The sequence below is a fragment of the Sebastes fasciatus genome, chromosome 6 (genome assembly GCF_043250625.1).
Source record: "Sebastes fasciatus isolate fSebFas1 chromosome 6, fSebFas1.pri, whole genome shotgun sequence".
Taxonomy (NCBI): Eukaryota; Metazoa; Chordata; class Actinopteri; order Perciformes; family Sebastidae; genus Sebastes; species Sebastes fasciatus.
The window spans coordinates 35,595,652-35,622,878 of NC_133800.1; the positions used below are offsets into that span (position 1 = coordinate 35,595,652).

Consider the following 27,227-nt stretch of genomic DNA (forward strand, 5'->3'; position numbering starts at 1 on the left):
AAGTATCTCAGATTCATAAACAGACAATTCAATGATCACAGTTGTGTTTTTCTGTGCTCATGTTTGTTAAAACAAACACTTTGACACTTTTAGCTGTGTCAGTAGCTCAACATTTGATGTTTTGATATTTTCACCAAGGCTGGATTTTAAGGTTGGTTTAATGCTACAAACTGGTGGGTAAGTAACAGAGATTTTGCTCTTTTATGTCCTCAATTTGTCACCTGGTTTGGAGTCGACTTGAAGAAGTTTATTACTTCCTCATTATATGAAACTATAATGAGTTGTCTTACTGTATCTTACACCCACTGTTGAACTTCCTTAATTTCTTCCTATGTAAGTGGACTGTACACAGACCATATCGTGCCGTTGTAGGGTGTTTCTGCTCAACTCAATAGAGGTTATTTAATCCAACAGCTGTGTCTGTCTGCAGGTTTTGGTGGAGGATGGCAACGATGGTGCTTTGAGCGGCGGTGCGCCTCATTTATGGAGTCTCTACAGGAATTGCAATGGTACGACTACACTGGATGATGATTATTGTAACATCTGTAAGATCCACGGTGTGTCTCCCTATTTGTCATGGCTTTGAGAGCCAGGTTGTGACAAATTGGGGGCTCATCCGGGATTTGAACCCGGGACCTCTACCACTCGATACACTGGATGATTATTATTATAACATCTGTAAGAGCCATGTTGTCTTATTTACAGTGTATTTGATTCTCATAGCAAAATTACATCGTGTTATACATCTGAAAATGTTTGATATGCATTAGAATGAAGGTAGTTAGTCATGTTGTAGAATGATCCATTTTTACTCTATTATGTGTGTTTTGCCCTATTTAGACATGCTCCTCTAGTCTGTCCTGCTATTGAGATTGAGATTGCTCTCAAAATCTGTGTGCTGGATTTTTCTAACTTCCATTTATGTCCTAGGCTCACTTTAAGAGCGTAAGTAAATAGTTATAATAGTATGCATATTTATAATATTTGTATTATTCAACACAGGCCATGTTGGTAAAGTCATTAAATATGACAATAGAATAGAAATAATTTAGTTTTACTTTTGTACGGCACTTTGTAGGCGGATGTTTTATTGCCGTCCGGTTGTCGCTTTCAGTCCAAAATGGTGGAAGCGTAACTCTGCTGTTGGGCGCTGATGTTAAAATGGAACGAACAATTGACTTTCACTTCTTAGCAATTTACGTTGTTTGCAGTCAATGTGGTGGCAGAACTAGCTAGCATTAGCTCTGTTTGCACAGGTCAAAACAGGACTGCAGCGTTCACAACATAATGGACCATTGAAACGTTATCACAGTTTGAAAGTAATTAGATGCAGGGAGCAGGGCTGTGACGTTATACCGCAGTATTAAAACTGAAGGTTATCATACCGTGTACATTTGTATGTCTATCTTGAAATAAACTGACAGTGAGTGTGTGTTAAGGTACAGACATGATCAGTCTGGCTGCTGACGGTACATGTTAATAATAATAGGACATTATTTTAAAAGCTCACAGCTGATGTTATTTTTTAATTAAGTAGTTAATTTAACATGCTATAGTGCTGCTAACATGAAACTAACTTTAGTAATATAACATCTTATTGTTACATGCTATTTTTTAATCAGGTTAATAATTCAGTTTTGTTCCTTTAAGGGACTCTATCAGCAGATAGCGAATGATAAAAGGACTCTGATCGTGATCGGGTCAAGAAAATGATCGGGACACCCTTATATGTCTGTATGTATAGAGGACAGCTGTAGCCTTGGTCAACAGGTACTGTAGCAGTAATGACTGTCGGTCAAATTAAAAATAACAGATCAGAGACAGACCCATGAGACAAAACAGCTTTTGTGCTAGAGTGCAGATACTGGTATTATATGAAACTAAAAAAAACAAATGAATTCATTGGTAACAACCATGTCATACTAGCTTGTCAAGAAGGAGGTTAAATAACGCTCTGAACTTATGTTAAATTTTGGCAAGGAAAAACTGTCATGTCCATTTTCGAAGGGGTCCCTTGACCTCTGACCTCCAGATCAGTGAATGTAAATGGGTTCTATGGGTACCCACGAGTCTCCCCTTTACAGACATGCCCACTTTATGATAATCACATGCAGTTTGGGGCAAGTCATAGTCAAGTCAGCACACTGACACACTGACAGCTGTTGTTGCCTGTTAGGCTGCAGTTTGCCATGTTATGATCTGAGCATATTGTTTTATGCTAAATGCAGTAAATCTCCCTTTAAGGTACATTTTGAACAAATAAAAAAGAGTGCGATTAATTTGCAATCAACTACGGACAATCATACGATTAAATATTTGAATCGATTAACAGCCCTAGTAAAACCTCCCGAAGCAACTCACGCTTACGTAGACCCTGAACACAGAGAACTAACAGTTAGCAACACGTATGTAACAGTTAACAAAGAGTAAAGAAGCAAAGAGATGAAACTCTGGTGCTTTTTCAACAACAGCCGCTAGATGGCACTGCGGTAGCGCTGCCGCCATTTTGGACTGAAAACGCCAATGAGTCTGTGTCCATGGGTGTATAAAGATACGTCTGTAAATCAGAGAATCATTTTTTTTTAGGTAAATCAACTTCCCAGTAGGAACTCTTAAATAGCCCTCATTTAAATCATTATGTCCTAAAGTTGTAAAATGAACTAACAGCTGAATCCAGAGTTATTTTCCTCGCCATAAAGAACGTGCATCAGACCCACGGGACCGCACCGCCCTGCACGCTCATATGACATATGGGGTTCTACCAGCTTCCTGCTAGCTGTATGTGGCTGTAATAATGGATATATTGGTTGTAATTCATCACTTTTATTATCTTCTAATACACCCATGGACTGTATGGTATAAGCCTGTACCGTGGTGGACGTATTAACGTCTCTGTTCCCAAACAACCGGCTATCGGCCAGTAGCTAGTAGTGCTAGTAGCACGACATCAACAGAATTTAATGGAGTTGTAGGATATTTACTAACATGCAGGGCAAAAGCACAGGACACAACCTCTTCTACATCCATGGTCTGTGGTCTATTGGACCCTCTTCTACATCCATGGTCTGTGGTCTATTGGACCCTCTTCTACATCCATGGTCTGTGGTCTATTGGACCCTCTTCTACATCCATGGTCTGTGGTCTATTGGACCCTCTTCTACATCCATGGTCTGTGGTCTAGTAGACCCTCTTCTACATCCATGGTCTGTGGTCTATTGGACCCTCTTCTACATCCATGGTCTGTGGTCTATTGGACCCTCTTCTACATCCATGGTCTGTGGTCTATTGGACCTTCTTCTACGTTGTACTGGCGTCCGGTAGTTGCTTTCGGTCCAAAATGGTGGAAGCGTAGCTCTGCTGCTGGGTGCTGATGTTGCAATGGAACGAACAATTGACTTTCACTTCTTAGCAATTTACGTTGTTTGCAGTTAATGTGGTAGCAGAGCTAGCTAGCATTAGCTCTGTTTGCACAGGTCAAAACAGGACTGCAGAGTTCACAACATAATGGACCATTGAAACGTTATCACAGTTTGAAAGTAATTAGATGCAGGGAGCAGAGCTGTGACGTTATACCGCAGTATTGAAACTGAAGGTTATCATACCGTGTACATTTGCTTGTCTATCTTGAAATAAACTGACGGTGAGTGTGTGTTCAGGTACAGACATGATCAGTCTGGCTGCTGACGGTACATGTTAATAATAATAGGACATTATTTTAAAACAGCTGATGTTATTTTTTAATTAAGTAGTTAATTTAACATGCTTTAGTGCTGCTAACATGAAACTAACTTTAGTAATATAACATCTTATTGTTACATGCTATTTTTTAATCAGGTTAATAATTCAGTTTTGTTCCTTTACGGGACTCTATCAGCAGATAGCGAATGATAAAAGGACTCTGATCGTGATCGTGGCCAAAAAAATGATCGTGACACCCTTATATGTCTGTATGTATAGAGGACAGCTGTAGCCTTGGTCAACAGGTACTGTAGCAGTAATGACTGTCGGTCAAATTAAAAATAACAGATCAGAGACAGACCCATGAGACAAAACAGCTTTTGTGCTAGAGTGCAGATACTGGTATTATATGAAACTAAAAAAACAAATGAATTCATTGGTAACAACCATGTCATACTAGCTTGTCAGGAAGGAGGTTAAATAACGCTCTGAACTTATGTTAAATTTTGGCAAGGAAAAACTGTCATGTCCATGTTCAAAGGGGTCCCTTGACCTCTGACCTCCAGATCAGTGAATGTAAATGGGTTCTATGGGTACCCACGAGTCTCCTCTTTACAGACATGCCCACTTTATGATAATCACATGCAGTTTGGGGGCAAGTCATAGTCAAGTCAGCACACTGACACACTGACAGCTGTTGTTGTCTGTTGGGCTGCAGTTTGCCATGTTATGATCTGAGCATATTGTTTTATGCTAAATGCAGTAAATCTCCCTTTAAGGTACATTTTGAACAGATAAAAAAGAGTGCGATTAATTTGCTATCAACTACGGACAATCATACGATTAAATATTTGAATCGATTAACAGCCCCAGTAAAACCTCCCGAAGCAACTCACGCTTACGTAGACCCTGAACACAGAGAACTAACAGTTAGCAACACGTATGTAACAGTTAACAAAGAGTAAAGAAGCAAAGAGATGAAACTCTGGTGCTTTTTCAACAACAGCCGCTAGATGGCACTGCGGTAGCGCTGCCGCCATTTTGGACTGAAAACGCCAATGAGTCTGTGTCCATGGGTGTATAAAGATACGTCTGTAAATCAGAGAATCATTTTTTTTTAGGTAAATCAACTTGCCAGTAGGAACTCTTAAATAGCCCTCATTTAAATCATTATGTCCTAAAGTTGTAAAATGAACTAACAGCTGAATCCAGAGTTATTTTCCTCGCCATAAAGAACGTGCATCAGACCCACGGGACCGCACCGCCCTGCACGCTCATATGACATATGAGGTTCTACCAGCTTCCTGCTAGCTGTATGTGGCTGTAATAATGGATATATTGGTTGTAATTCATCACTTTTATTATCTTCTAATACACCCATGGACTGTATGGTATAAGCCTGTACCGTGGTGGACGTATTAACGTCTCTGTTCCCAAACAACCGGCTATCGGCCAGTAGCTAGTAGTGCTAGTAGCACGACATCAACAGAATTGAATGGAGTTGTAGGATATTTACTAACATGCAGGGCAAAAGACCAGGACACACATCTTCTACATCCATGGTCTGTGGTCTATTGGACCCTCTTCTACGTTGTACTGGCGTCCGGTAGTTGCTTTCGGTCCAAAATGGTGGAAGCGTAACTCTGCTGCTGGGCGCTGATGTTGCAATGGAACGAACAATTGACTTTCACTTCTTAGCAATTTAGGTTGTTTGCAGTCAATGTGGTGGCAGAACTAGCTAGCATTAGCTCTGTTTGTGTAACAGATAGAAGAAGTGACAGTAAATAATATTTGTAATTTTTATTTCTTATGTTATGTGTTTTATTGCAATATGTATTAATTTCACCAAAATCCCTCACTTGTTGTGTTGTTCCTAAGTTTATCCTTGGTATTGGGAGTACTGTTTTAGTTTGTGCTACAGCGCCCTCTGGTGGTTGTTAGCAGACGTACTGCGTCTCCTCCGCTCTCTCGTCAGTCTGCACTGAACCTGACTGCGAGAGGTATGTATCTAAAGTGGCGCGATGTAAAGTGTGAATTCTAATGTTTTAATGTTGATTTAATTACACAGAGCAGTTTACTCTTGCATAGTATCATTAGGACAGACGAACTGGGTCATTTTCTGTCGTGCTTTTTACTTGTAAAGTGAGTTTTGAGAGGGTAAGCTCACTAGCTAAACATGTGTGTGTGCTGGTGTCGCCGTTTTATCTTCCCGTGGGATCCACATGTAAGCTTGTCCTTTTCTCATGTTAGGTGTTTTTCTATGAGGATAAAACCCATATGACAGCATTTTGCTCTCTCTGGGCTCAAAACAGGTATGTGTATATGTGTTGTACTCCCATTACCGTGTTCAGTAATTATAGTATTCATTTTAAGTATATTGTGTGAGGTGATTGTGGTACAGTGTAATTTTCATGACAGCCATAGGGGTCTGTAAAATATTTTTTTTATTGTGTCTTATTTGATTTACATGTTTTGAGTTATTTTCATGTTTATAATGAGTCTGCACTGAACCTGACTGCGAGAGGTGTTTTTCTATGAGGATAAAACCCATATGACAGCATTTTGCTCTCTCTGGGCTCAAAACAGGAATAAACCTGAGTTCAACAAGACATGCCAGTGTCCAGCGTCTGATTGTGCACCAGAACACAACGCAGTGTGGTCGGGACCTGCAGACCGTTCCGGCTACATTGGTGCCGTGACCCGGATTTCTCCGCTTCAGATCATCGTCAGCGTGATCGCCGGTGGTTGCTGCAGCAAGTATTAACATTTCAAGGACACTGATGCTGTAACAAGTACTAACACACTTCAGAGACATTAATGCTGTGACAAATACTGCATATATTGTGAGTGTTAAGTGTTGTTGGTGCTTTAGTCTTCACAAGTTCATTTTTATCCTGTTTTTTTTGTGTATGTTGAGTATTCACTTACCTCTTATTAGCTTTGGTTAAGAGATAACAAACCTAGCTAAGATGACTGATGGTAAAAATGTTAAGATACCATTTGGCCATGATGGGGGTACTGGTTCAGTAAGCTTCAGACGGGGCAAGCTTTTGGGAGACGTATACTCAACTCCAGTTAGGGGTGCTGGGGCAGTAAGCTCCGGGCGGGGCAAGCTTTTTGGTGAAGTAGAATCAACTTCAGTAAGGGGTGCTAGTGTAGTAGGCCACCCTGCATTCTCTTCCACTCACATGCACACCGATGTACTTTCTCCCAGACAGCACATGCCTAGTCCAGACATGAGTTATCCAGACATAGGGGATCTCATAACACAGTTAGCCAACCAAATTGGAGAGAGTATTGCAAGCCAGATGCAGAAAACTGCAGGTAGCCAAGAAGATCGAACTACTCATGCACCTAGTTTGAACACGGGCCCGGGTCTCTCTGAGTTAAACATGACTGGGGTGAAGTTAGTGATGCAGTCAGATGTGAAGGAGCCACCACACTTCAGGGGTGATGGAACCGACAAACACACAGTACATGAATGGGAGGAAATCATGGATGCTTACCTAAATAAGAGGGGTGTCCCGCCTCATGAGCATTCCCAAGAAATAATTTCAAGATTGATGGGAAAAGCTAGAGATGTTGTCAAGGTCACCCTGCGCAGCATTCCATCTTTAAGGCCTGCTGAAGACTCCAAGCTTGTCTTTGATATACTCAAACAACATTTTAGTGAGGTAACATATTCTTCGATGCCTTTGGCGGGTGCAAGCGGCCGAAATGGGTTTCCTCAGGAGGGTGGCTGGCGTCTCCCTTAGAGATAGGGTAAGAAGCTCAGTCATCCGTGAGGGACTCGGAGTAGAGTCCTTGCTCCTTTGCGTCGAAAGGAGCCAGTTGAGGTGGTTCGGGCATCTAGCAAGGATGCCTCCTGGGCGCCTCCCTTGGGAGGTGTTCCAGGCACGACCAGCTGGGAGGAGACCACGGGGAAGACCCAGGACTAGATGGAGAGATTATATCTCTACTCTGGCCTGGGAACGCCTCGGGATCCCCCAGTCAGAGCTGGTTAATGTGGCCCGGGAAAGGGAAGTTTGGGGTCCCCTGCTGGAGCTGTTGCCCCCGCGACCCGATCCCGGATAAGCGGTTGAAGATGGATGGCAGATTTTTATAACACTCTCCCTTTGGCCGGAGAAAGCCCAATGGACTATTGGATCCGCTTGAATAAAGCTGTGGATGTGGCAGATGAGTGTCTGAGGAGGCAGGGACGGAATATTGAAGATCCCTCTCATGAAGTCACAATGATGTTTGTGAAACACTGCCCCGACCCTGCACTTTCAAGTGTTCTGAAGTTTAAAACAGCAGAGAAATGGACAGCAGATGAGATCCAGGAGCGCCTCACTGAAAACCAGAGAGAGGCTAGGACCAAGTCTCAAGGTAAAACATGTCGGCCTCCACAACCAAAGCAGGTTGGTGCACATGCCCAGACTTCAGCAATGGAGGCTGTAGCTACTGATAATGCCAGGGAGCTTACCTGCGACCAGAATGCAATGGGGCCCTCATCCTCTTCTCAGGCAGAGAGTGTCTGCATTCAGTCCCTCATCAGCTTGCTGGACCGCGTGCTGGAGCAGAAGGCTCAGTCAGCAGTAGTTACACCACCTATTGGGGAGCAAGCAAATTTTACTCAAAGGAGATGCAAGGTTTGCCAGTCCGGTGACCACTCAACAACTATGCACTGCAGGCAGGAAAATCTCTGCATGAGCTGTTTCAAGCCTGGCCATTGGAGGAGAGAATGCCACCAACGAAAGTCAAGAAATAATGCCACGTCACAACCTGTCCAAACACAGCCCAGAAATGAGCAAGGTGGAGCAGGTTTAAACTAGACAGCTCACATTTGGCGAGGGGACGTGTGGGCGTTAAAGGACCAACCCTTGAAGGAAATGAGGATTTGAAAGAGGTGTATGCAAATGTCTGCAAAGCAATGCCAGAGGATTGCACAGTAATCATTCAGAATATACACAAAGTTGAGCCATTTGACGAGTTATTCCATGCACCAGTGATGATCAGTGATTCTGCTCAGTTGCAAGGATTGCTTGATACGGGATCAATGGCTTGTACAATAAGCGAAGAAGCAGAGCAAAGACTCCTATCAGAGAACGTTTTGACACAGCGGCAAGAGCCGACACAGCGCATTATTCTTGTTGGCTGTGGAGGACTACAGGTGAGCCCCAAGTGCATATATGATATGGAGCTGGGTCTGTATGGGGTAAAGTGCATGGTCCCGGTCCTGGTGGTTGCTGGTCAGAAGGACGACATCATCATAGGCACCAACATGTTGAAATATGTGATGAGTCAGCTGAAAAATGACGAAAACTACTGGAAACTCGTCTCATGCAATGTACAGGGGTCCTCTGAGTGCGAGCAGTTTCTGGAGATGATGGCTGGTCTCACAAGGTGGAACGGGGCTGATGTACCAGACAAGGTGGGTACAGTTAAGCTAACCCAAGCAGTGACTCTACTCCCCAAACAAGAATACCTGCTATGGGGCAAGTTGCCAAGTAATGTCCCTATGTCACCTGGGAGCACAGTAGTGGTGGAACCTACCTCTTCCAAGTGCATCCCTCGGGGTATCATGGTTGGCAGAGTGGTCACACCTTTGTGGGGAGATGGCTGGGTTCCCATGAAGGTCACCAATTACACAGAAAAGCCACTCACCCTGAAAAGAAACTGCAAGCTGGCAGATGTTTCTCCCTGCGTTGCAGTTGAAGATTTCACACTGCCCCAAGGCTCCTGTGAGAAAGAAAATGACGCAGATAAAGTGACTCATGACAAACACGCTGATAATACTGACCTGAAACAGAGACTGCAGAATGTTGGCCTGGGGGATGTCAACATCGATAATTGCCAAGTGAGCTCTTCCACCAAGATCCAACTGGTGGAAATGATGGAACAGTACCAGGATGTGTTTTCAAAACACCATCTAGATTGTGGAGAAGCCAAGGGCTTTGTGCATAGGATCCGGCTTACAGATGACCGTCCTTTCCGTCTTCCATATCGCAGAGTGCCTCCAGCTCACTACCAAAAGCTGCGCCAGGTCCTCACTGAGATGGAAGAGCAGGGAATCATTCGGAAGTCAATGAGCGAATATGCATCCCCACTCGTGATGGTCTGGAAAAAAAATGGTGACCTCAGGATATGCACAGACTTCCGGTGGCTGAATGCAAGGACCATCAAAGATGCTCATCCCCTGCCTCATCAGTCGGACTGCTTGGCGGCTCTTGGCGGAAACACTGTCTTCAGCACCATGGACCTAACATCAGGTTTTTACAACCTGACCATGCACGAGGAAGACAAGAAATTCACCGCCTTCACAACACCCCTGGGCTTACATGAGTACAACAGAATGCCCCAGGGACTTTGTAACAGTCCCGCATCTTTCATGAGAATGATGCTGAGCATTTTTGGTGATCTAAACTTCAGTAGCTTGCTGTGCTATCTTGACGACCTCCTGGTCTTTGCCCCATCTGAGCAAGAAGCCCTCAATAGGCTGGAGGTTGTTTTTCAGAGGCTGAGAGAGCACAACCTGAAGCTGAGTCCAAAAAAATGCCACCTGTTGCAGCGGTCCGTGAAATTCCTCGGACACATTATTGACGGTGATGGGGTAGCTGTTGACCCAGAGAAAGTTGAAGTTATCGTCAAAATGTCAAAGAAGGATTTAATGGAGGATGACGGCTGCACACCTTCAGTTCGGAGAGTAAAGTCATTTTTGGGAATGGTGTTCTACTATCAGCACTTTATGCCCAACTGCTCCGCCACAGCAAAGCCTCTGTTTGCCCTTACAGCTGGTCAAAAACGGAGAGGGAAGGTTAGAAAGTTAAACCAGAATCCCGGTGTCTTCAGAAAGCTCACACCTGCAGACTGGACTGATGACTGTGACTCTGCCTTCCTCAGCCTCAAGGAGAAGCTTCTGAACTGTGCAGTCCTCGCTCACCCGGATTTCTCCAAACCACTGATCCTATCCATCGACGCTTCTCTTGATGGCCTCGGGGCCGTTTTGTCACAGTTACCAGAAGGTGAAACCAAAGCCCGTCCGATTGCTTTTGCGAGCAAGACCCTCACTGGCTCACAAAAGAGGTATCCCGCCCATCGCCTGGAATTTCTAGCGCTCAAGTGGAGTGTTTGTGAAAAATTCAGTCACTGGTTGAAGGGTCACTGTTTCACAGTGTGGACCGACAATAATCCATTGACCTATATAATGACAAAACCAAAACTTGACGCTTGCGAACAGCGGTGGGTGGCCAAGCTGTCCCCATACATGTTCGATCTTAAACATATACCTGGGGTGAAAAACATTGTGGCAGATGCCTTAAGTAGAGACCCTTTTGCTAGGTCAGTGGGCCAAAGATTGATCAGCGAGCCATATGAGAACCTTTTGGTAGAAGCCGAGGGAACAAAGGAGGAAGGAGTCCAGGATGTTTTCCGGTGCAAGGTCCAATGTCTTCAGGCATATAACTCAGGCTGTGTGATCACAGATGCGCTACAGCACAAGCCACCTGGAAATCAGGATTCCGCTGATGTTAAGTCCATCTGTGAAGCTCACATTGAGTGGGAGAAAGCTGCAGAGTCAAGAGCAGTTCAGTTCCTCCAGGTTCTGCCCCAGGTGGCACACTCAGAACAAGACACCCTTCCAGCCTTCTCTATTGATGAGCTTCGGCACGGCCAGCAACAGGATCCAGACATTGGGGAGGTCCGGCTGTTTGTGGAGCGGGGTAAGCTGCCATCTAGAAGAGAGAGATGTAGGCTAAGTCCAAGAGCACAGATGCTATGCAAGCAGTGGCATCGGATGAAAGTCCAAGATGGAGTCCTCTATAGGATTACCAAAGACTCTTTAACCAGGCAGAAAAGGTACCAGTTTGTCTTACCCGCCAGTTTGAAGGTCAATGCCCTTTCTGGTGTGCATGACCTTGCAGGGCATCAAGGGCAAGCCAGAACCCTACACCTTGCCAGACAACGCTTTTTCTGGCCGCAAATGGAAAGAGACATAAAGGAATATGTGAAATGCTGCCAACGATGTATCCTAGCAAAGACTCCTGAACCAGCTGCCCGAGCTCCCTTGGAGAGCATTCGCACTTCTGCACCCATGGAGTTGGTATGCATAGATTTCTGGAGCGCTGAGGATAACAAACAAAGATCAGTTGATGTCTTGGTCATAACTGACCACTTTACAAAGTTGGCTCACGCGTTCCCTTGTGTAAACCAGACTGCAAAGCAAGTTGCGAAGAAGTTGTGGGATAATGTGTTCTGCATATATGGTTTTCCACAGCGAATCCATTCAGATCAGGGAGCCAATTTCGAAAGTAAACTCCTAGCAGAACTCCTCAGCCTCACAGGGATCGCAAAGTCACACACAACTGCATACCATCCCATGGGAAATGGGCAAACTGAGAGGTTTAATAGGACACTTGGCAGTATGTTGCGTGCCTTACCATTAGCAGCAAAACAACACTGGGCACAACAGATACAAACCTTGACCTTTGCTTACAACGCCACCATCCATGAAACAACTGGATACGCCCCATTCTACTTAATGTATGGTCGGGTCCCCAGACTTCCGGTGGATGTGGTCTTCAAGCAGGTCCTGAAAGACACAGTCGTGGTTGACTACAAGACCTACGCCGAGAAACTGACGGCAAGCCTCCATGAAGCCGCTGGCATTGCTCAGCAGCATGCAAGGAAAGAGCAGCAGCATCAAGCTGATGGTTACAACAAGAGAGTCCGTGGCACTTGCCTGAATGTTGGTGACAGAGTTCTGCTCGCAAATAAAGGGGAAAGAGGAAAGAGGAAGTTGGCAGATAAATGGGAACCCACTATCTACACTGTCATGGATCGGAAACCTCAGACTCACATCTATAAAGTTGCGGACGATGGCGGGAAAACCAAAGTTGTACACCGGAATTTGATATTGGATGTGAGCTTCCTACCAATCCCAGAACAAATCAGTGGGGAGCTGGATTCAGGTGCTTCAGACGAGGAGAGCGAGTTTCAGTCTCCGTCCATTGATACTTTGAGTGGCCTGGCGGTCGAAGCTTCTGAGGACCGTACCCACTCATGGATATGCACATCATCTGATGTTGACTGTGAGTCTTTGGGAGATGATAGAGAGTCAGGAATGGAGGTTGAGATGTCATACTCCCCACCTAGAGACTCTGATCACCTGCCACTTGTAAGGCCCCAGTCTGATCCTGCCAATGGTGGTGGAAACAAGGAAGAAAGAGAGGAAACCTTACCTGTGAGAGACTTGCCCGGTTCCAGTGAGCTCCCCGAGCCATACATGACTGACACTGATGTTGACCCTTTAGCCACCGTTTCTGACCTAGATGAGCCAGAACCCTGTAACATCACCTCACCCACAACAGTGACTGATAGACAGATACCTACACAAGGTTCAGGGCCTGACAGGCACGTAGTCAGAACACGTACAGGCAGGGTTGTCAAAGCAGTCAATCGCCTGATAGAGAACATGGCGCAAAAACCTTTCACACGGGGTATTGTAGACAGGTTTAACAGTAGGTCACAGTCCTTACTCACCTTGTTTTAAACAGGGCAGAAGAGGTATAGAAATGAGTTTTGTGTTTTGTTTTTATACAGTACATTTCTTCTTTTGTTTTGGGTCATAAAATGTTCACATTGACGGGATTGAATGCCAAGATCTCATGTGGTGTAAAAGGCATCATATATACTAGGAGAAGCAGTAGCCTGATCAACTTCTGTTTTCTCTGAACTTACTTAGCAAGTAGCTAATATGCTGTGTGGGGAATTAGATTCCCAGGGTTATCTTGGACCGAAAGAATGTGAAAATTGTGCTTTGTAAAATTGATTTATTTATCTTGCACAACCCTCTGTATGTTTTCGGGATTTGGCGAAATTAAAGAGGGGTGAATGTAACAGATAGAAGAAGTGACAGTAAATAATATTTGTAATTTTTATTTCTTATGTTATGTGTTTTATTGCAATATGTATTAATTTCACCAAAATCCCTCACTTGTTGTGTTGTTCCTAAGTTTATCCTTGGTATTGGGAGTACTGTTTTAGTTTGTGCTACAGCGCCCTCTGGTGGTTGTTAGCAGACGTACTGCGTCTCCTCCGCTCTCTCGTCAGTCTGCACTGAACCTGACTGCGAGAGGTATGTATCTAAAGTAGCGCGATGTAAAGTGTGAATTCTAATGTTTTAATGTTGATTTAATTACACAGAGCAGTTTACTCTTGCATAGTATCATTAGGACAGACGAACTGGGTCATTTTCTGTCGTGCTTTTTACTTGTAAAGTGAGTTTTGAGAGGCTAAGCTCACTAGCTAAACATGTGTGTGTGCTGGTGTCGCCGTTTTATCTTCCCGTGGGATCCACATGTAAGCTTGTCCTTTTCTCATGTTAGGTGTTTTTCTATGAGGATAAAACCCATATGACAGCATTTTGCTCTCTCTGGGCTCAAAACAGGTATGTGTATATGTGTTGTACTCCCATTACCGTGTTCAGTAATTATAGTATTCATTTTAAGTATATTGTGTGAGGTGATTGTGGTACAGTGTAATTTTCATGACAGCCATAGGGGTCTGTAAAATATTTTTTTTATTGTGTCTTATTTGATTTACATGTTTTGAGTTATTTTCATGTTTATAATGAGTCTGCACTGAACCTGACTGCGAGAGGTGTTTTTCTATGAGGATAAAACCCATATGACAGCATTTTGCTCTCTCTGGGCTCAAAACAGGAATAAACCTGAGTTCAACAAGACATGCCAGTGTCCAGCGTCTGATTGTGCACCAGAACACAACGCAGTGTGGTCGGGACCTGCAGACCGTTCCGGCTACATTTGCACAGGTCAAAACAGGACTGCAGAGTTCACAACATAATGGACCATTGAAACGTTATCACAGTTTGAAAGTATTTAGATGCAGGGAGCAGGACTGTGACGTTATACCGCAGTATTTAAACTGAAGATTATTATACCGTGTACATTTGCATATCTATCTTGAAAAAAAGACATAAGTGAGTGTGTGTAAGGGGTACACCGTGTGTAGTAATTAACAAAACGTTTATTTTTGTATTTCAAACTAAGTGTAAAGCAGACAGTGTGCTGATGTTTCAGCATACCTGCTCAATAGATCAGTAAGTTTTCATTCAGTGCCATCTACTGGATTTATTTGATATTTCAGCTGCTTCATGAGCATCTGCAGAGATTAGTTAAATGGAGATACATTACTACAAAACTCACTCACTTAACCTGAAGAGCTGTGGCTGACAACTAACTGAGAAACTTTGTCCAATTTTTCTCAAAATATAGAAATAATTCTAAGTTATAAAGCAAATAGAAACCTGTTTTATTCCCTAACACTGTATATTCTCATAGGCGTCATACCTTTTTAACACAGCTTCTTTATTTGTAACACTTTTTGATGCCATATGTATTTAGCCCCAAAACTGACAAAAGGCAGGAAAATATTATGAAATAAGTCAAATTTATTTATTTGATTTTATATTTGATATGATTTTTTTTGTATTGTCTATCAACTGATTGCAGGTAGAATTAAAAGTACAAAGCATTTCTTTTTACATTCAGTTTAAATAATTTAATTAACATTAGATTAATTTTATTTTATATAAAATCAATCAACTGTAATTTTATTTTTCTGATAACATATTGTTGTGCTATTTCAAATTCAGATGAAGACATGAAGGAAGTTTTTACTGACGAGCTTCATTCTATGATGTTCAATCCCATTATGCTTCATGCAAACGTCTACTTGCTACAGCCCGCCATGAACATCGTTGCACACCAAACTTTTGATAGAATTTGGATGATCCAGCACTAATACTTCACTCACTATAAGAAAAATCTGCAAAGTTTCATTTGATATATGCAGCAAGTAGGCAGATGGCCAGTTGGGCAACTTAAAATGTGTTATTTTCGTTATTTATTGCCTTCCCCTAAAATACTAACATTCATTTCCTAATTATGCAGCAGAACTGGTGACATACCTGTTACATAACTTTCCACTACCCAGACAAGCTCCATAAAAAGGTGCTCTTCTTAATGATTTTTTTTTGTGGAATAACAATAAAATTATGTCTCATCATCTTAAATTTGTATGTTCACACTTCAACTAGACAATAGAACTGCAAGAGAGACTCAATAACCTGTTACTATCCAACTGTCTCAGCCTGCTCAGGGAGGCAGGAGTTCAGCAAGGCTTAAAAACACCAGCTGCTGATGTATTGCTTATTTCAGGTCTTGCATTTTAGTAGGCTACAGAAATGTGTATGCAATAGGTGTTGGGAGACTGGAAGTACTCCTGGAGTTTTTAAAGTCCATCCTGGAGGAGGGACCCTATGTCGGTAGGGAACCTCGCTCGTTTATGAAGGGCAGCTTCAGGACCCTGGCCCCATCACCCCTAATTTGGATGCCAATCTAACACCTAATGTACACTAAAACACACAACTATGTTTAAGCCTTGATAACATAAGCAACATAAAACACAACTCAATCAGTAGGACATCAAACAAACCAAGCTAACCCCGTTTAGCAAGTCAAGACAAAGGAAACAACACAACTTAAACCTTAGCAAGTATTCAGCTTTGCTATTGTAATTCATAACAATTACATTTTAACTGCCAGCCTATCCCAGGGGAAGGGCTCTCTTACCTTACCTTAAGGACACCAAGCAGACACCCTCAGAGATGAGCAAGACAAGACTTTGGTTGGAATGTACAGAATACAATCCAGTTTTATTGGTTTTTAAAGATAATATGAAGATTACAAGTTACATGAATTGAATGATACGAAAAGGAACCAAAACACCCAGTAAAATCTCAAAAGATCCCCAAAAGCTTCAAAATGCCCAAAAGAAAAAGTCAAAAATATCCTCAGAGTCAAAAAAGCCTCCTATAATCTGTTGTCTCCCTTCATTTATACTTTTTTACTCCAGATCCATGTATGGTTAACAACCTAAACATCAACAAACTATTAGATCATAAGACCTTTAGCAAAGAAAACTTTCTTACATATTTTTACCAACCAGTGAATATAAAAGCACACAGGATTACATATTGAAGAATGAAAGAAAATCAAATACTTGTTATCACTATTAAATGAGCACAAAGACATATGGGATTATATATGTGGAATAAAATCATATCTGAGACTAAATCACTCTAAGCTCAATAGAAGAAAGGAAATCATACTGAGTCACCAGTTTCACAACAATGTTTCCAAGTATTTCTGTAATTTTCAATTGGTTAGTCAATTAAACTAATTAATTAATTGGTTAAACTCTGAATTAGGGTAGGTTTTAGGGGTGTGTGTCTCTGACATTATAGGTGAAACCTCAAAAATACATTTGGTGCCTGGTAAACAATTTGTTGAAAAACTGAAGAAATCATTAAATGCCAAATTAAAGCAAAAATAAAACTTATTTTTTTTTAGGTTTTCATTACGGGTATCCAACATACAATATGTCAGGTACTGTAACTCATGGAGCCTCTTCCATTATGCTTTCAGGGAGAGGGCCTACAGAGATTGACAGGGATCCACCACAGCCAAGACTTCTCCCACTTGGACGCCTTTGTAGGTCCCGGTGATGGACGTCCACTTGGTCTCCCCGTTCCTGTAGGTGCGTTTGAGGCGTGCAGTGTAAGGGATGTCTGCCCCGTACTTATGAGCCACCATATTGACTTTGCAGGAGTGGTGTGGTGGGACTGTGCACTCAACAGCAACAGAGTGGGTGGTTGACTTTTTATGAGTGGTCCCCTTCGAGAACTGGAGGGTTGTCTCCACACTAAACCCAACAGTTGCAGAGGCAATATCTGGGATTCCGGCAGTGATGCTAGTCGTGACGCCCGCTGTTATGGAAAAGCTGGTGTCCCACCTTTGCTCTTCTACGGTTGCCTCTGAGAGGGTGGCTGTCTGTGTCACTGGATGGTCGCTTTTGTTGATGACTGTAGAATTTTTCAAGATCTCTGGAGGATACTTAATGATATTAAGATTATCAGTTTTATACTTGACATCAGAAATGTGCTCGCTGATTACATCTGAGTTAAAGGTCAGAACCTGGTAGTTCTTGTACCAATACTCTTTACCTCCCCAGGGAAGGAAGAAGGCCTCATTTTTAACATGCACCTTCCCAAGACCATACTCGTTCTTCCCAACATACATGTCATTGGGGGATGTGTATACTGCATTTGCAGGCACTGAACCGTAGGAGCCATTCTTCCACTTCAAAGACTCAAAGTCGTCTTTGTTCACCAGGATCTGAAATTGGGAGACACGATGCTCTTTGTCTCCATAGGCGTAGTGGCAGTAAGAATCCAGGGAAGGGCAGAAGAAGCCGGCCTCAATCCCATGTTTGGCAACGTAGTCGGTGCGTTGTTCGTATCCGTTGTAGATTGAAACTGCTCCGTTGGGAATAGAGCCGTTAAAGGTCTGCCATTCCAGGTTGGTTTCTTCAAGGGTCACTTTGAGAAAGCACAGATAGGAACAATGTTAAGTATAAACCAAATGACATCACTAATAAATCGATGTATTCCCAAAGCTTTTTGAAAATAGACAAGCTTGAAATAAATGCTTTATAGGGCAAAACAAAAACTGGCCAATGGAGAGCGAAAAGCAAAACATTTATCTCAAAATTATTTTTAAATCACTTATCAAATTGTCATGAATTTTAGAAGAAGCCAAACTGACCATAGCTTAACCCCTCGCCCAAACAGTGATTGTCCAATCATAGCTTAGCAACCGTAACTAGGCATGGAGGTCTGTCAAGCTCTGGATTTCTCCACATGTTGAAGCGTTGTGCATACACCGTAAAACTCATTTAAAGAGTTTGGAAAAAGTGTTAGGAATGGACTCAACTGTGTGTTCAACTGCTCTAACATAAGCTGCAATGTTTAGCATTAGGGGTGTAACGGTGATACGTTTTTACAACGATGCGTTATTATAATTTTCCATGATTCCGATACGGTTCAAGGACGATATTGGCTCATATAGAGCAATACGATATGATACGATTCAATTCAATGACTTGAAATCGACACAATACCTTTTTTGCCAAAAATTCTATCAGTGTGAAATAAATAGCTGATACTGCACAATGCAGGTCAGGATTCCTCAAAGTTTTTCTTGTAAGGGAATCAGGGATAAATTAATTATGGATATAAATAAGTAAACACAACGATTAATGGCAAATACATATAACTCATACAAAAGACAGTGCAATATTTAACAAAAGATCAAATTCAAGTTAAATGATGTTCTCATTTTCAAAGCAAAAGGTAGAGCAATAATATTTAACAAAAAATAAAATGCAACCAACTTCTCTTCAGGTCGAATGAACAGTGGTTTAATCTAGCCATCGTGCGCACACACGTTCATGCGCTCACACAATGGCTAACATGGTGCACCTGTAGCGCATTTGAGCATAGGGTGGGATGAAAAAGAAGGCATTATTATAGGGGGTGCATTAGCGGCTGTGACAATTATGACTTACTGTATCACATTCATTACTTTCTCCCCCTTTAATCACAGGGCTATCCCCCTCATGACCTACTGACAGTTTGGGAGTCCTGTAGAGAGTTTCTCTCAGAGGAAGCATATTGTTGTCTGGGACTACATACATTATTTTTCAACTTTAGTTTTGAACCTGAACCATTTTGATCACATCATGTTGCTCGGCTCAGCCTCAGGCTATTATAATTAAATTGTGGAGCTCAGACATTTTGTCCAGGATGGAGACACCGGGTGAAAGACTGACATGAACGGCCGGTCCTGAGGGAGTTATGAGAGGAGCGAAATGCCTGTTGATGCGCAGAAGGAACTGTGTATAATTAATCAAAACAACACGTTTGATGTGCTCATAAGCACGGAGGACTCTGTGGTTCAAAACTGCACAAAATGTAACCAGCGGATCAGACGTGTCTGTGCGTAATTGTTGCCAGACAACATCACTATATAGTTAAAGACAGCAGCGATGCGCTGTGCTGGCTCTTATCTCGTGCGCATAAATTAATTAATGAGTGGAACATGATAAACGTCTATGTAAGCATAATATTGTTATTTTGATTCTTGCGAAAACCGGGACAATTAGTTAGTGACTGTTGAAAACTGGGACATGCGACTGTTTGACAGATATTTGTCTGGACTCGTGACACCTAACTTGAAACCGGGACAGTCCCGGACAAACCGGGACAGTCCCGGACAAACCGGGACGTCTGGTCACCGTAGTTTAAGCACCTGCTTCTGTTCTCCTTTTCAATATAAATGGTAGAGCAATAATACTGGTGTCACAGTAGGTGCGTGGAAAGATTGGTCGTGGTTCCGTTTTATTTATCTGGCCTTTGCATATTCTGCAAACAGCGGGTGATTTAGGACATCTCCCTTTATGCAAAAGTCAAACTGTTTCCACACACTCGACCTTAAACCCGGCTTGAATATCTCTCACTTGTCTGGCTCTTCCTCTCTATCAGCCTGCCGCTACACAGGGAGAGTGAACCGGAGTAACATTTTACATTTATTTACTATCAAAACTATGAAAAAAATACATTCATATTACGTTTGACGTGCTTATATACAAGGTGTAAATTCTTAGTATCGATGCAATCAATAATTTACTTTGCCAATTGATTATAGGTCGATATACATCCCCGTTAAGGACAACTTGTTGAGTACCTGTCGATGTAGTTGGATCGTAGGAATATAAATCGATACATCGATGTAGTAGATGAATCATTACACCCCTGGTTTGCATGTCAAGATAACTAGTAACTGTGTTACTTAGGAGCATATCATTTAGCTAACTATTAGTTTGTGAATGTAAGCACTGATGTCCTTAAAGAGATGAATATTTTGATAGTTGAACAGTTTCTGTAGCTGAAAGTATGCAGAAGTAGTTAGAGTCCAAAAAACGTACGGAAGAAATAGAAGAAGAAGCAGAATAATAAAGATTTGGATAACATACTGTGAACGCTGTATTACAGTATTCACACAATAAGTCTTGTTAAACTTAATCAAAATAATATCAAGTATTTTTTTAATGCTTGTGTTTTATTTTTCACTGGAACTTCTTCAATTCCAATCTTTCCTTTTTCAGTTCAAGTTCTGTTTTCAATGCCAACATTTACTGTCACTCTTCTAGTTCCATAGGATTTTTTGCTTGTTATAGTTTTTTGTAATAAGCAATTTCTATTCATCCCATTTTAAATGACGAAAAGAAACAGCAGCATGGAAATATCATACTGTGACGGCAGCTTCACTTTACCTGGTTTAGCCATCGTCAGCAACACTCAGCTTCAGCTGCAGATGAAACACACAACAGAAGCATTGTTATTTAAAATATCAGATCATCAAATGTTGAGCTACTCAGACAGCTAAAAGGCAGTGTTTGTTTTAAAGAACATGAGCACAGAAAAACAAGACTTTGATCATGTGAAAGATGAGCATCTTTAGATTGTCTGCTCATGGAAAATCATTTTTTGCAGTCGGGAAGTTTGGGAATGTATCAGTATAATAATAATAATAATAATAATAATAATAATAATCATAATATTATAGGTTTATTGGTCAGTGTAGACACAGCAGGTAGGTTAGACACTTTTTAAAAATGTATATTTTAATCAAAAACATAACATGAATGAAGATAAAGTAAAAAAAATTGAGTTTAAAGTTTTTGAGAGAAAATCTGTTATCACTACTGATGTGTGCTGGCGTGTGCAAGGCAACAAGGGAAAGACCCAAACACAGACAAAAGCAGACATGATCAGTTCAGTTAATGTATGGGTAAGTTGCAACAACTCACAAGGTTCAGAAGTCCAGGGATCAGGCAGAGGGTCAGGCTGGCAGGCTGGCAGGCTGGCAGGTAGGTAGGTGACAGGTGACCAGGTTCCACGAAACTGGTGACAGATAGCAGAAAGAGGCTGGTATAAGTACTGTAGAGGCTGATGATGAAATCAGGTAAAGGTAGGGAGATGGGCGGGGAAGCTCAGGTCTGGGGATTTTTATCTTCATTCTTGTTCCTCCAGTTACCTCCGTTCTCCCTGGTGATGTCATTCATGTTTCCTGATGGTGGACATTGCATACTCAATCCCTATGGAAGGGGACTTTATTCAAATGATAATGTAAACTTGAAAATGAAATTGTAATTCTACAATAGCGTCATGATTTCCCACATATGTATGTGTTATATGAGCAAAAATAAAATTAAAATGCAATAATCAAATTTGCGTGTGTGACAGCGCATCAATTGTGTTTTTGCATTTTGGTCTCGTCAGAGATTTGTTTTTGAGAATGAAGGAGGAAAAACAATGTTTACAAAAATACCTGTGTGCATGTGGACTAGGCCTTAATCAGCTAATCAGAATCACCTGTGTGTGTCTGAAGGGTCTGAACGTGATGAGTCATTGTTAGAGATAACTGGTGATAACACAGAGAGAGGTACTACTGTACTTGAAAAAAACATCCACAGTCAAAATCCGCAAGTTGTATTGCTGAAATCATTTCACTTTGGGCACCCCAAGACTTTGATGGAGATGAAGACATGGCAGTTGTGTAGATAAAGTTAAAGAATTACTTTTCTCCACATTTATGTTTTGTTGAGGTGAAATAACATTACAGTCAATGAGCCAGCTGAAGGGCTCTTTCGGTGCTTTGTGCTTTTTTAACTGATACTGTTTCCCACAGGCTCTATCTGTGGTGTGGCTATTTGTTTGCCAAGTAGAAAGTGAACTTACTAATGCAAGAAATTAACTGCCACTCACCTAATTAAAAGCAATTATTTCAACACTACTTGAAATTTGAAGTATCTCAGATTCATAAACAGACAATTCAATGATCACAGTTGTGTTTTTCTGTGCTCATGTTTGTTAAAACAAACACTTTGACACTTTTAGCTGTGTCAGTAGCTCAACATTTGATGTTTTGATATTTTCACCAAGGCTGGATTTTAAGGTTGGTTTAATGCTACAAACTGGTGGGTAAGTAACAGAGATTTTGCTCTTTTATGTCCTCAATTTGTCACCTGGTTTGGAGTCGACTTGAAGAAGTTTATTACTTCCTCATTATATGAAACTATAATGAGTTGTCTTACTGTATCTTACACCCACTGTTGAACTTCCTTAATTTCTTCCTATGTAAGTGGACTGTACACAGACCATATCGTGCCGTTGTAGGGTGTTTCTGCTCAACTCAATAGAGGTTATTTAATCCAACAGCTGTGTCTGTCTGCAGGTTTTGGTGGAGGATGGCAACGATGGTGCTTTGAGCGGCGGTGCGCCTCATTTATGGAGTCTCTACAGGAATTGCAATGGTACGACTACACTGGATGATGATTATTGTAACATCTGTAAGATCCACGGTGTGTCTCCCTATTTGTCATGGCTTTGAGAGCCAGGTTGTGACAAATTGGGGGCTCATCCGGGATTTGAACCCGGGACCTCTACCACTCGATACACTGGATGATTATTATTATAACATCTGTAAGAGCCATGTTGTCTTATTTACAGTGTATTTGATTCTCATAGCAAAATTACATCGTGTTATACATCTGAAAATGTTTGATATGCATTAGAATGAAGGTAGTTAGTCATGTTGTAGAATGATCCATTTTTACTCTATTATGTGTGTTTTGCCCTATTTAGACATGCTCCTCTAGTCTGTCCTGCTATTGAGATTGAGATTGCTCTCAAAATCTGTGTGCTGGATTTTTCTAACTTCCATTTATGTCCTAGGCTCACTTTAAGAGCGTAAGTAAATAGTTATAATAGTATGCATATTTATAATATTTGTATTATTCAACACAGGCCATGTTGGTAAAGTCATTAAATATGACAATAGAATAGAAATAATTTAGTTTTACTTTTGTACGGCACTTTGTAGGCGGATGTTTTATTGCCGTCCGGTTGTCGCTTTCAGTCCAAAATGGTGGAAGCGTAACTCTGCTGTTGGGCGCTGATGTTAAAATGGAACGAACAATTGACTTTCACTTCTTAGCAATTTACGTTGTTTGCAGTCAATGTGGTGGCAGAACTAGCTAGCATTAGCTCTGTTTGCACAGGTCAAAACAGGACTGCAGCGTTCACAACATAATGGACCATTGAAACGTTATCACAGTTTGAAAGTAATTAGATGCAGGGAGCAGGGCTGTGACGTTATACCGCAGTATTAAAACTGAAGGTTATCATACCGTGTACATTTGTATGTCTATCTTGAAATAAACTGACAGTGAGTGTGTGTTAAGGTACAGACATGATCAGTCTGGCTGCTGACGGTACATGTTAATAATAATAGGACATTATTTTAAAAGCTCACAGCTGATGTTATTTTTTAATTAAGTAGTTAATTTAACATGCTATAGTGCTGCTAACATGAAACTAACTTTAGTAATATAACATCTTATTGTTACATGCTATTTTTTAATCAGGTTAATAATTCAGTTTTGTTCCTTTAAGGGACTCTATCAGCAGATAGCGAATGATAAAAGGACTCTGATCGTGATCGGGTCAAGAAAATGATCGGGACACCCTTATATGTCTGTATGTATAGAGGACAGCTGTAGCCTTGGTCAACAGGTACTGTAGCAGTAATGACTGTCGGTCAAATTAAAAATAACAGATCAGAGACAGACCCATGAGACAAAACAGCTTTTGTGCTAGAGTGCAGATACTGGTATTATATGAAACTAAAAAAAACAAATGAATTCATTGGTAACAACCATGTCATACTAGCTTGTCAAGAAGGAGGTTAAATAACGCTCTGAACTTATGTTAAATTTTGGCAAGGAAAAACTGTCATGTCCATTTTCGAAGGGGTCCCTTGACCTCTGACCTCCAGATCAGTGAATGTAAATGGGTTCTATGGGTACCCACGAGTCTCCCCTTTACAGACATGCCCACTTTATGATAATCACATGCAGTTTGGGGCAAGTCATAGTCAAGTCAGCACACTGACACACTGACAGCTGTTGTTGCCTGTTAGGCTGCAGTTTGCCATGTTATGATCTGAGCATATTGTTTTATGCTAAATGCAGTAAATCTCCCTTTAAGGTACATTTTGAACAAATAAAAAAGAGTGCGATTAATTTGCAATCAACTACGGACAATCATACGATTAAATATTTGAATCGATTAACAGCCCTAGTAAAACCTCCCGAAGCAACTCACGCTTACGTAGACCCTGAACACAGAGAACTAACAGTTAGCAACACGTATGTAACAGTTAACAAAGAGTAAAGAAGCAAAGAGATGAAACTCTGGTGCTTTTTCAACAACAGCCGCTAGATGGCACTGCGGTAGCGCTGCCGCCATTTTGGACTGAAAACGCCAATGAGTCTGTGTCCATGGGTGTATAAAGATACGTCTGTAAATCAGAGAATCATTTTTTTTTAGGTAAATCAACTTCCCAGTAGGAACTCTTAAATAGCCCTCATTTAAATCATTATGTCCTAAAGTTGTAAAATGAACTAACAGCTGAATCCAGAGTTATTTTCCTCGCCATAAAGAACGTGCATCAGACCCACGGGACCGCACCGCCCTGCACGCTCATATGACATATGGGGTTCTACCAGCTTCCTGCTAGCTGTATGTGGCTGTAATAATGGATATATTGGTTGTAATTCATCACTTTTATTATCTTCTAATACACCCATGGACTGTATGGTATAAGCCTGTACCGTGGTGGACGTATTAACGTCTCTGTTCCCAAACAACCGGCTATCGGCCAGTAGCTAGTAGTGCTAGTAGCACGACATCAACAGAATTTAATGGAGTTGTAGGATATTTACTAACATGCAGGGCAAAAGCACAGGACACAACCTCTTCTACATCCATGGTCTGTGGTCTATTGGACCCTCTTCTACATCCATGGTCTGTGGTCTATTGGACCCTCTTCTACATCCATGGTCTGTGGTCTATTGGACCCTCTTCTACATCCATGGTCTGTGGTCTATTGGACCCTCTTCTACATCCATGGTCTGTGGTCTAGTAGACCCTCTTCTACATCCATGGTCTGTGGTCTATTGGACCCTCTTCTACATCCATGGTCTGTGGTCTATTGGACCCTCTTCTACATCCATGGTCTGTGGTCTATTGGACCTTCTTCTACGTTGTACTGGCGTCCGGTAGTTGCTTTCGGTCCAAAATGGTGGAAGCGTAGCTCTGCTGCTGGGTGCTGATGTTGCAATGGAACGAACAATTGACTTTCACTTCTTAGCAATTTACGTTGTTTGCAGTTAATGTGGTAGCAGAGCTAGCTAGCATTAGCTCTGTTTGCACAGGTCAAAACAGGACTGCAGAGTTCACAACATAATGGACCATTGAAACGTTATCACAGTTTGAAAGTAATTAGATGCAGGGAGCAGAGCTGTGACGTTATACCGCAGTATTGAAACTGAAGGTTATCATACCGTGTACATTTGCTTGTCTATCTTGAAATAAACTGACGGTGAGTGTGTGTTCAGGTACAGACATGATCAGTCTGGCTGCTGACGGTACATGTTAATAATAATAGGACATTATTTTAAAACAGCTGATGTTATTTTTTAATTAAGTAGTTAATTTAACATGCTTTAGTGCTGCTAACATGAAACTAACTTTAGTAATATAACATCTTATTGTTACATGCTATTTTTTAATCAGGTTAATAATTCAGTTTTGTTCCTTTACGGGACTCTATCAGCAGATAGCGAATGATAAAAGGACTCTGATCGTGATCGTGGCCAAAAAAATGATCGTGACACCCTTATATGTCTGTATGTATAGAGGACAGCTGTAGCCTTGGTCAACAGGTACTGTAGCAGTAATGACTGTCGGTCAAATTAAAAATAACAGATCAGAGACAGACCCATGAGACAAAACAGCTTTTGTGCTAGAGTGCAGATACTGGTATTATATGAAACTAAAAAAACAAATGAATTCATTGGTAACAACCATGTCATACTAGCTTGTCAGGAAGGAGGTTAAATAACGCTCTGAACTTATGTTAAATTTTGGCAAGGAAAAACTGTCATGTCCATGTTCAAAGGGGTCCCTTGACCTCTGACCTCCAGATCAGTGAATGTAAATGGGTTCTATGGGTACCCACGAGTCTCCTCTTTACAGACATGCCCACTTTATGATAATCACATGCAGTTTGGGGGCAAGTCATAGTCAAGTCAGCACACTGACACACTGACAGCTGTTGTTGTCTGTTGGGCTGCAGTTTGCCATGTTATGATCTGAGCATATTGTTTTATGCTAAATGCAGTAAATCTCCCTTTAAGGTACATTTTGAACAGATAAAAAAGAGTGCGATTAATTTGCTATCAACTACGGACAATCATACGATTAAATATTTGAATCGATTAACAGCCCCAGTAAAACCTCCCGAAGCAACTCACGCTTACGTAGACCCTGAACACAGAGAACTAACAGTTAGCAACACGTATGTAACAGTTAACAAAGAGTAAAGAAGCAAAGAGATGAAACTCTGGTGCTTTTTCAACAACAGCCGCTAGATGGCACTGCGGTAGCGCTGCCGCCATTTTGGACTGAAAACGCCAATGAGTCTGTGTCCATGGGTGTATAAAGATACGTCTGTAAATCA

General features: G+C 41.6%; 1 protein-coding gene and 1 long non-coding RNA gene across 2 annotated transcripts in view; both read right to left on the reverse strand.

The window, feature by feature from the left end:
• The window catches only part of LOC141769980 (uncharacterized), a 195,931-nt gene that overhangs the window by 98,031 nt on the left and 70,673 nt on the right, over positions 1-27,227 (reverse strand). The window lies entirely within an intron of this gene.
• LOC141770115 (natterin-3-like) lies at positions 17,175-21,705 on the reverse strand. Its single transcript, XM_074639776.1, has 2 exons — positions 21,678-21,705; positions 17,175-18,118 (listed from the first exon to the last, which is right to left on the reverse strand). Exons 1-2 carry the CDS (start codon positions 21,703-21,705, stop codon positions 17,175-17,177), a joined length of 972 nt encoding a protein of 323 aa, XP_074495877.1.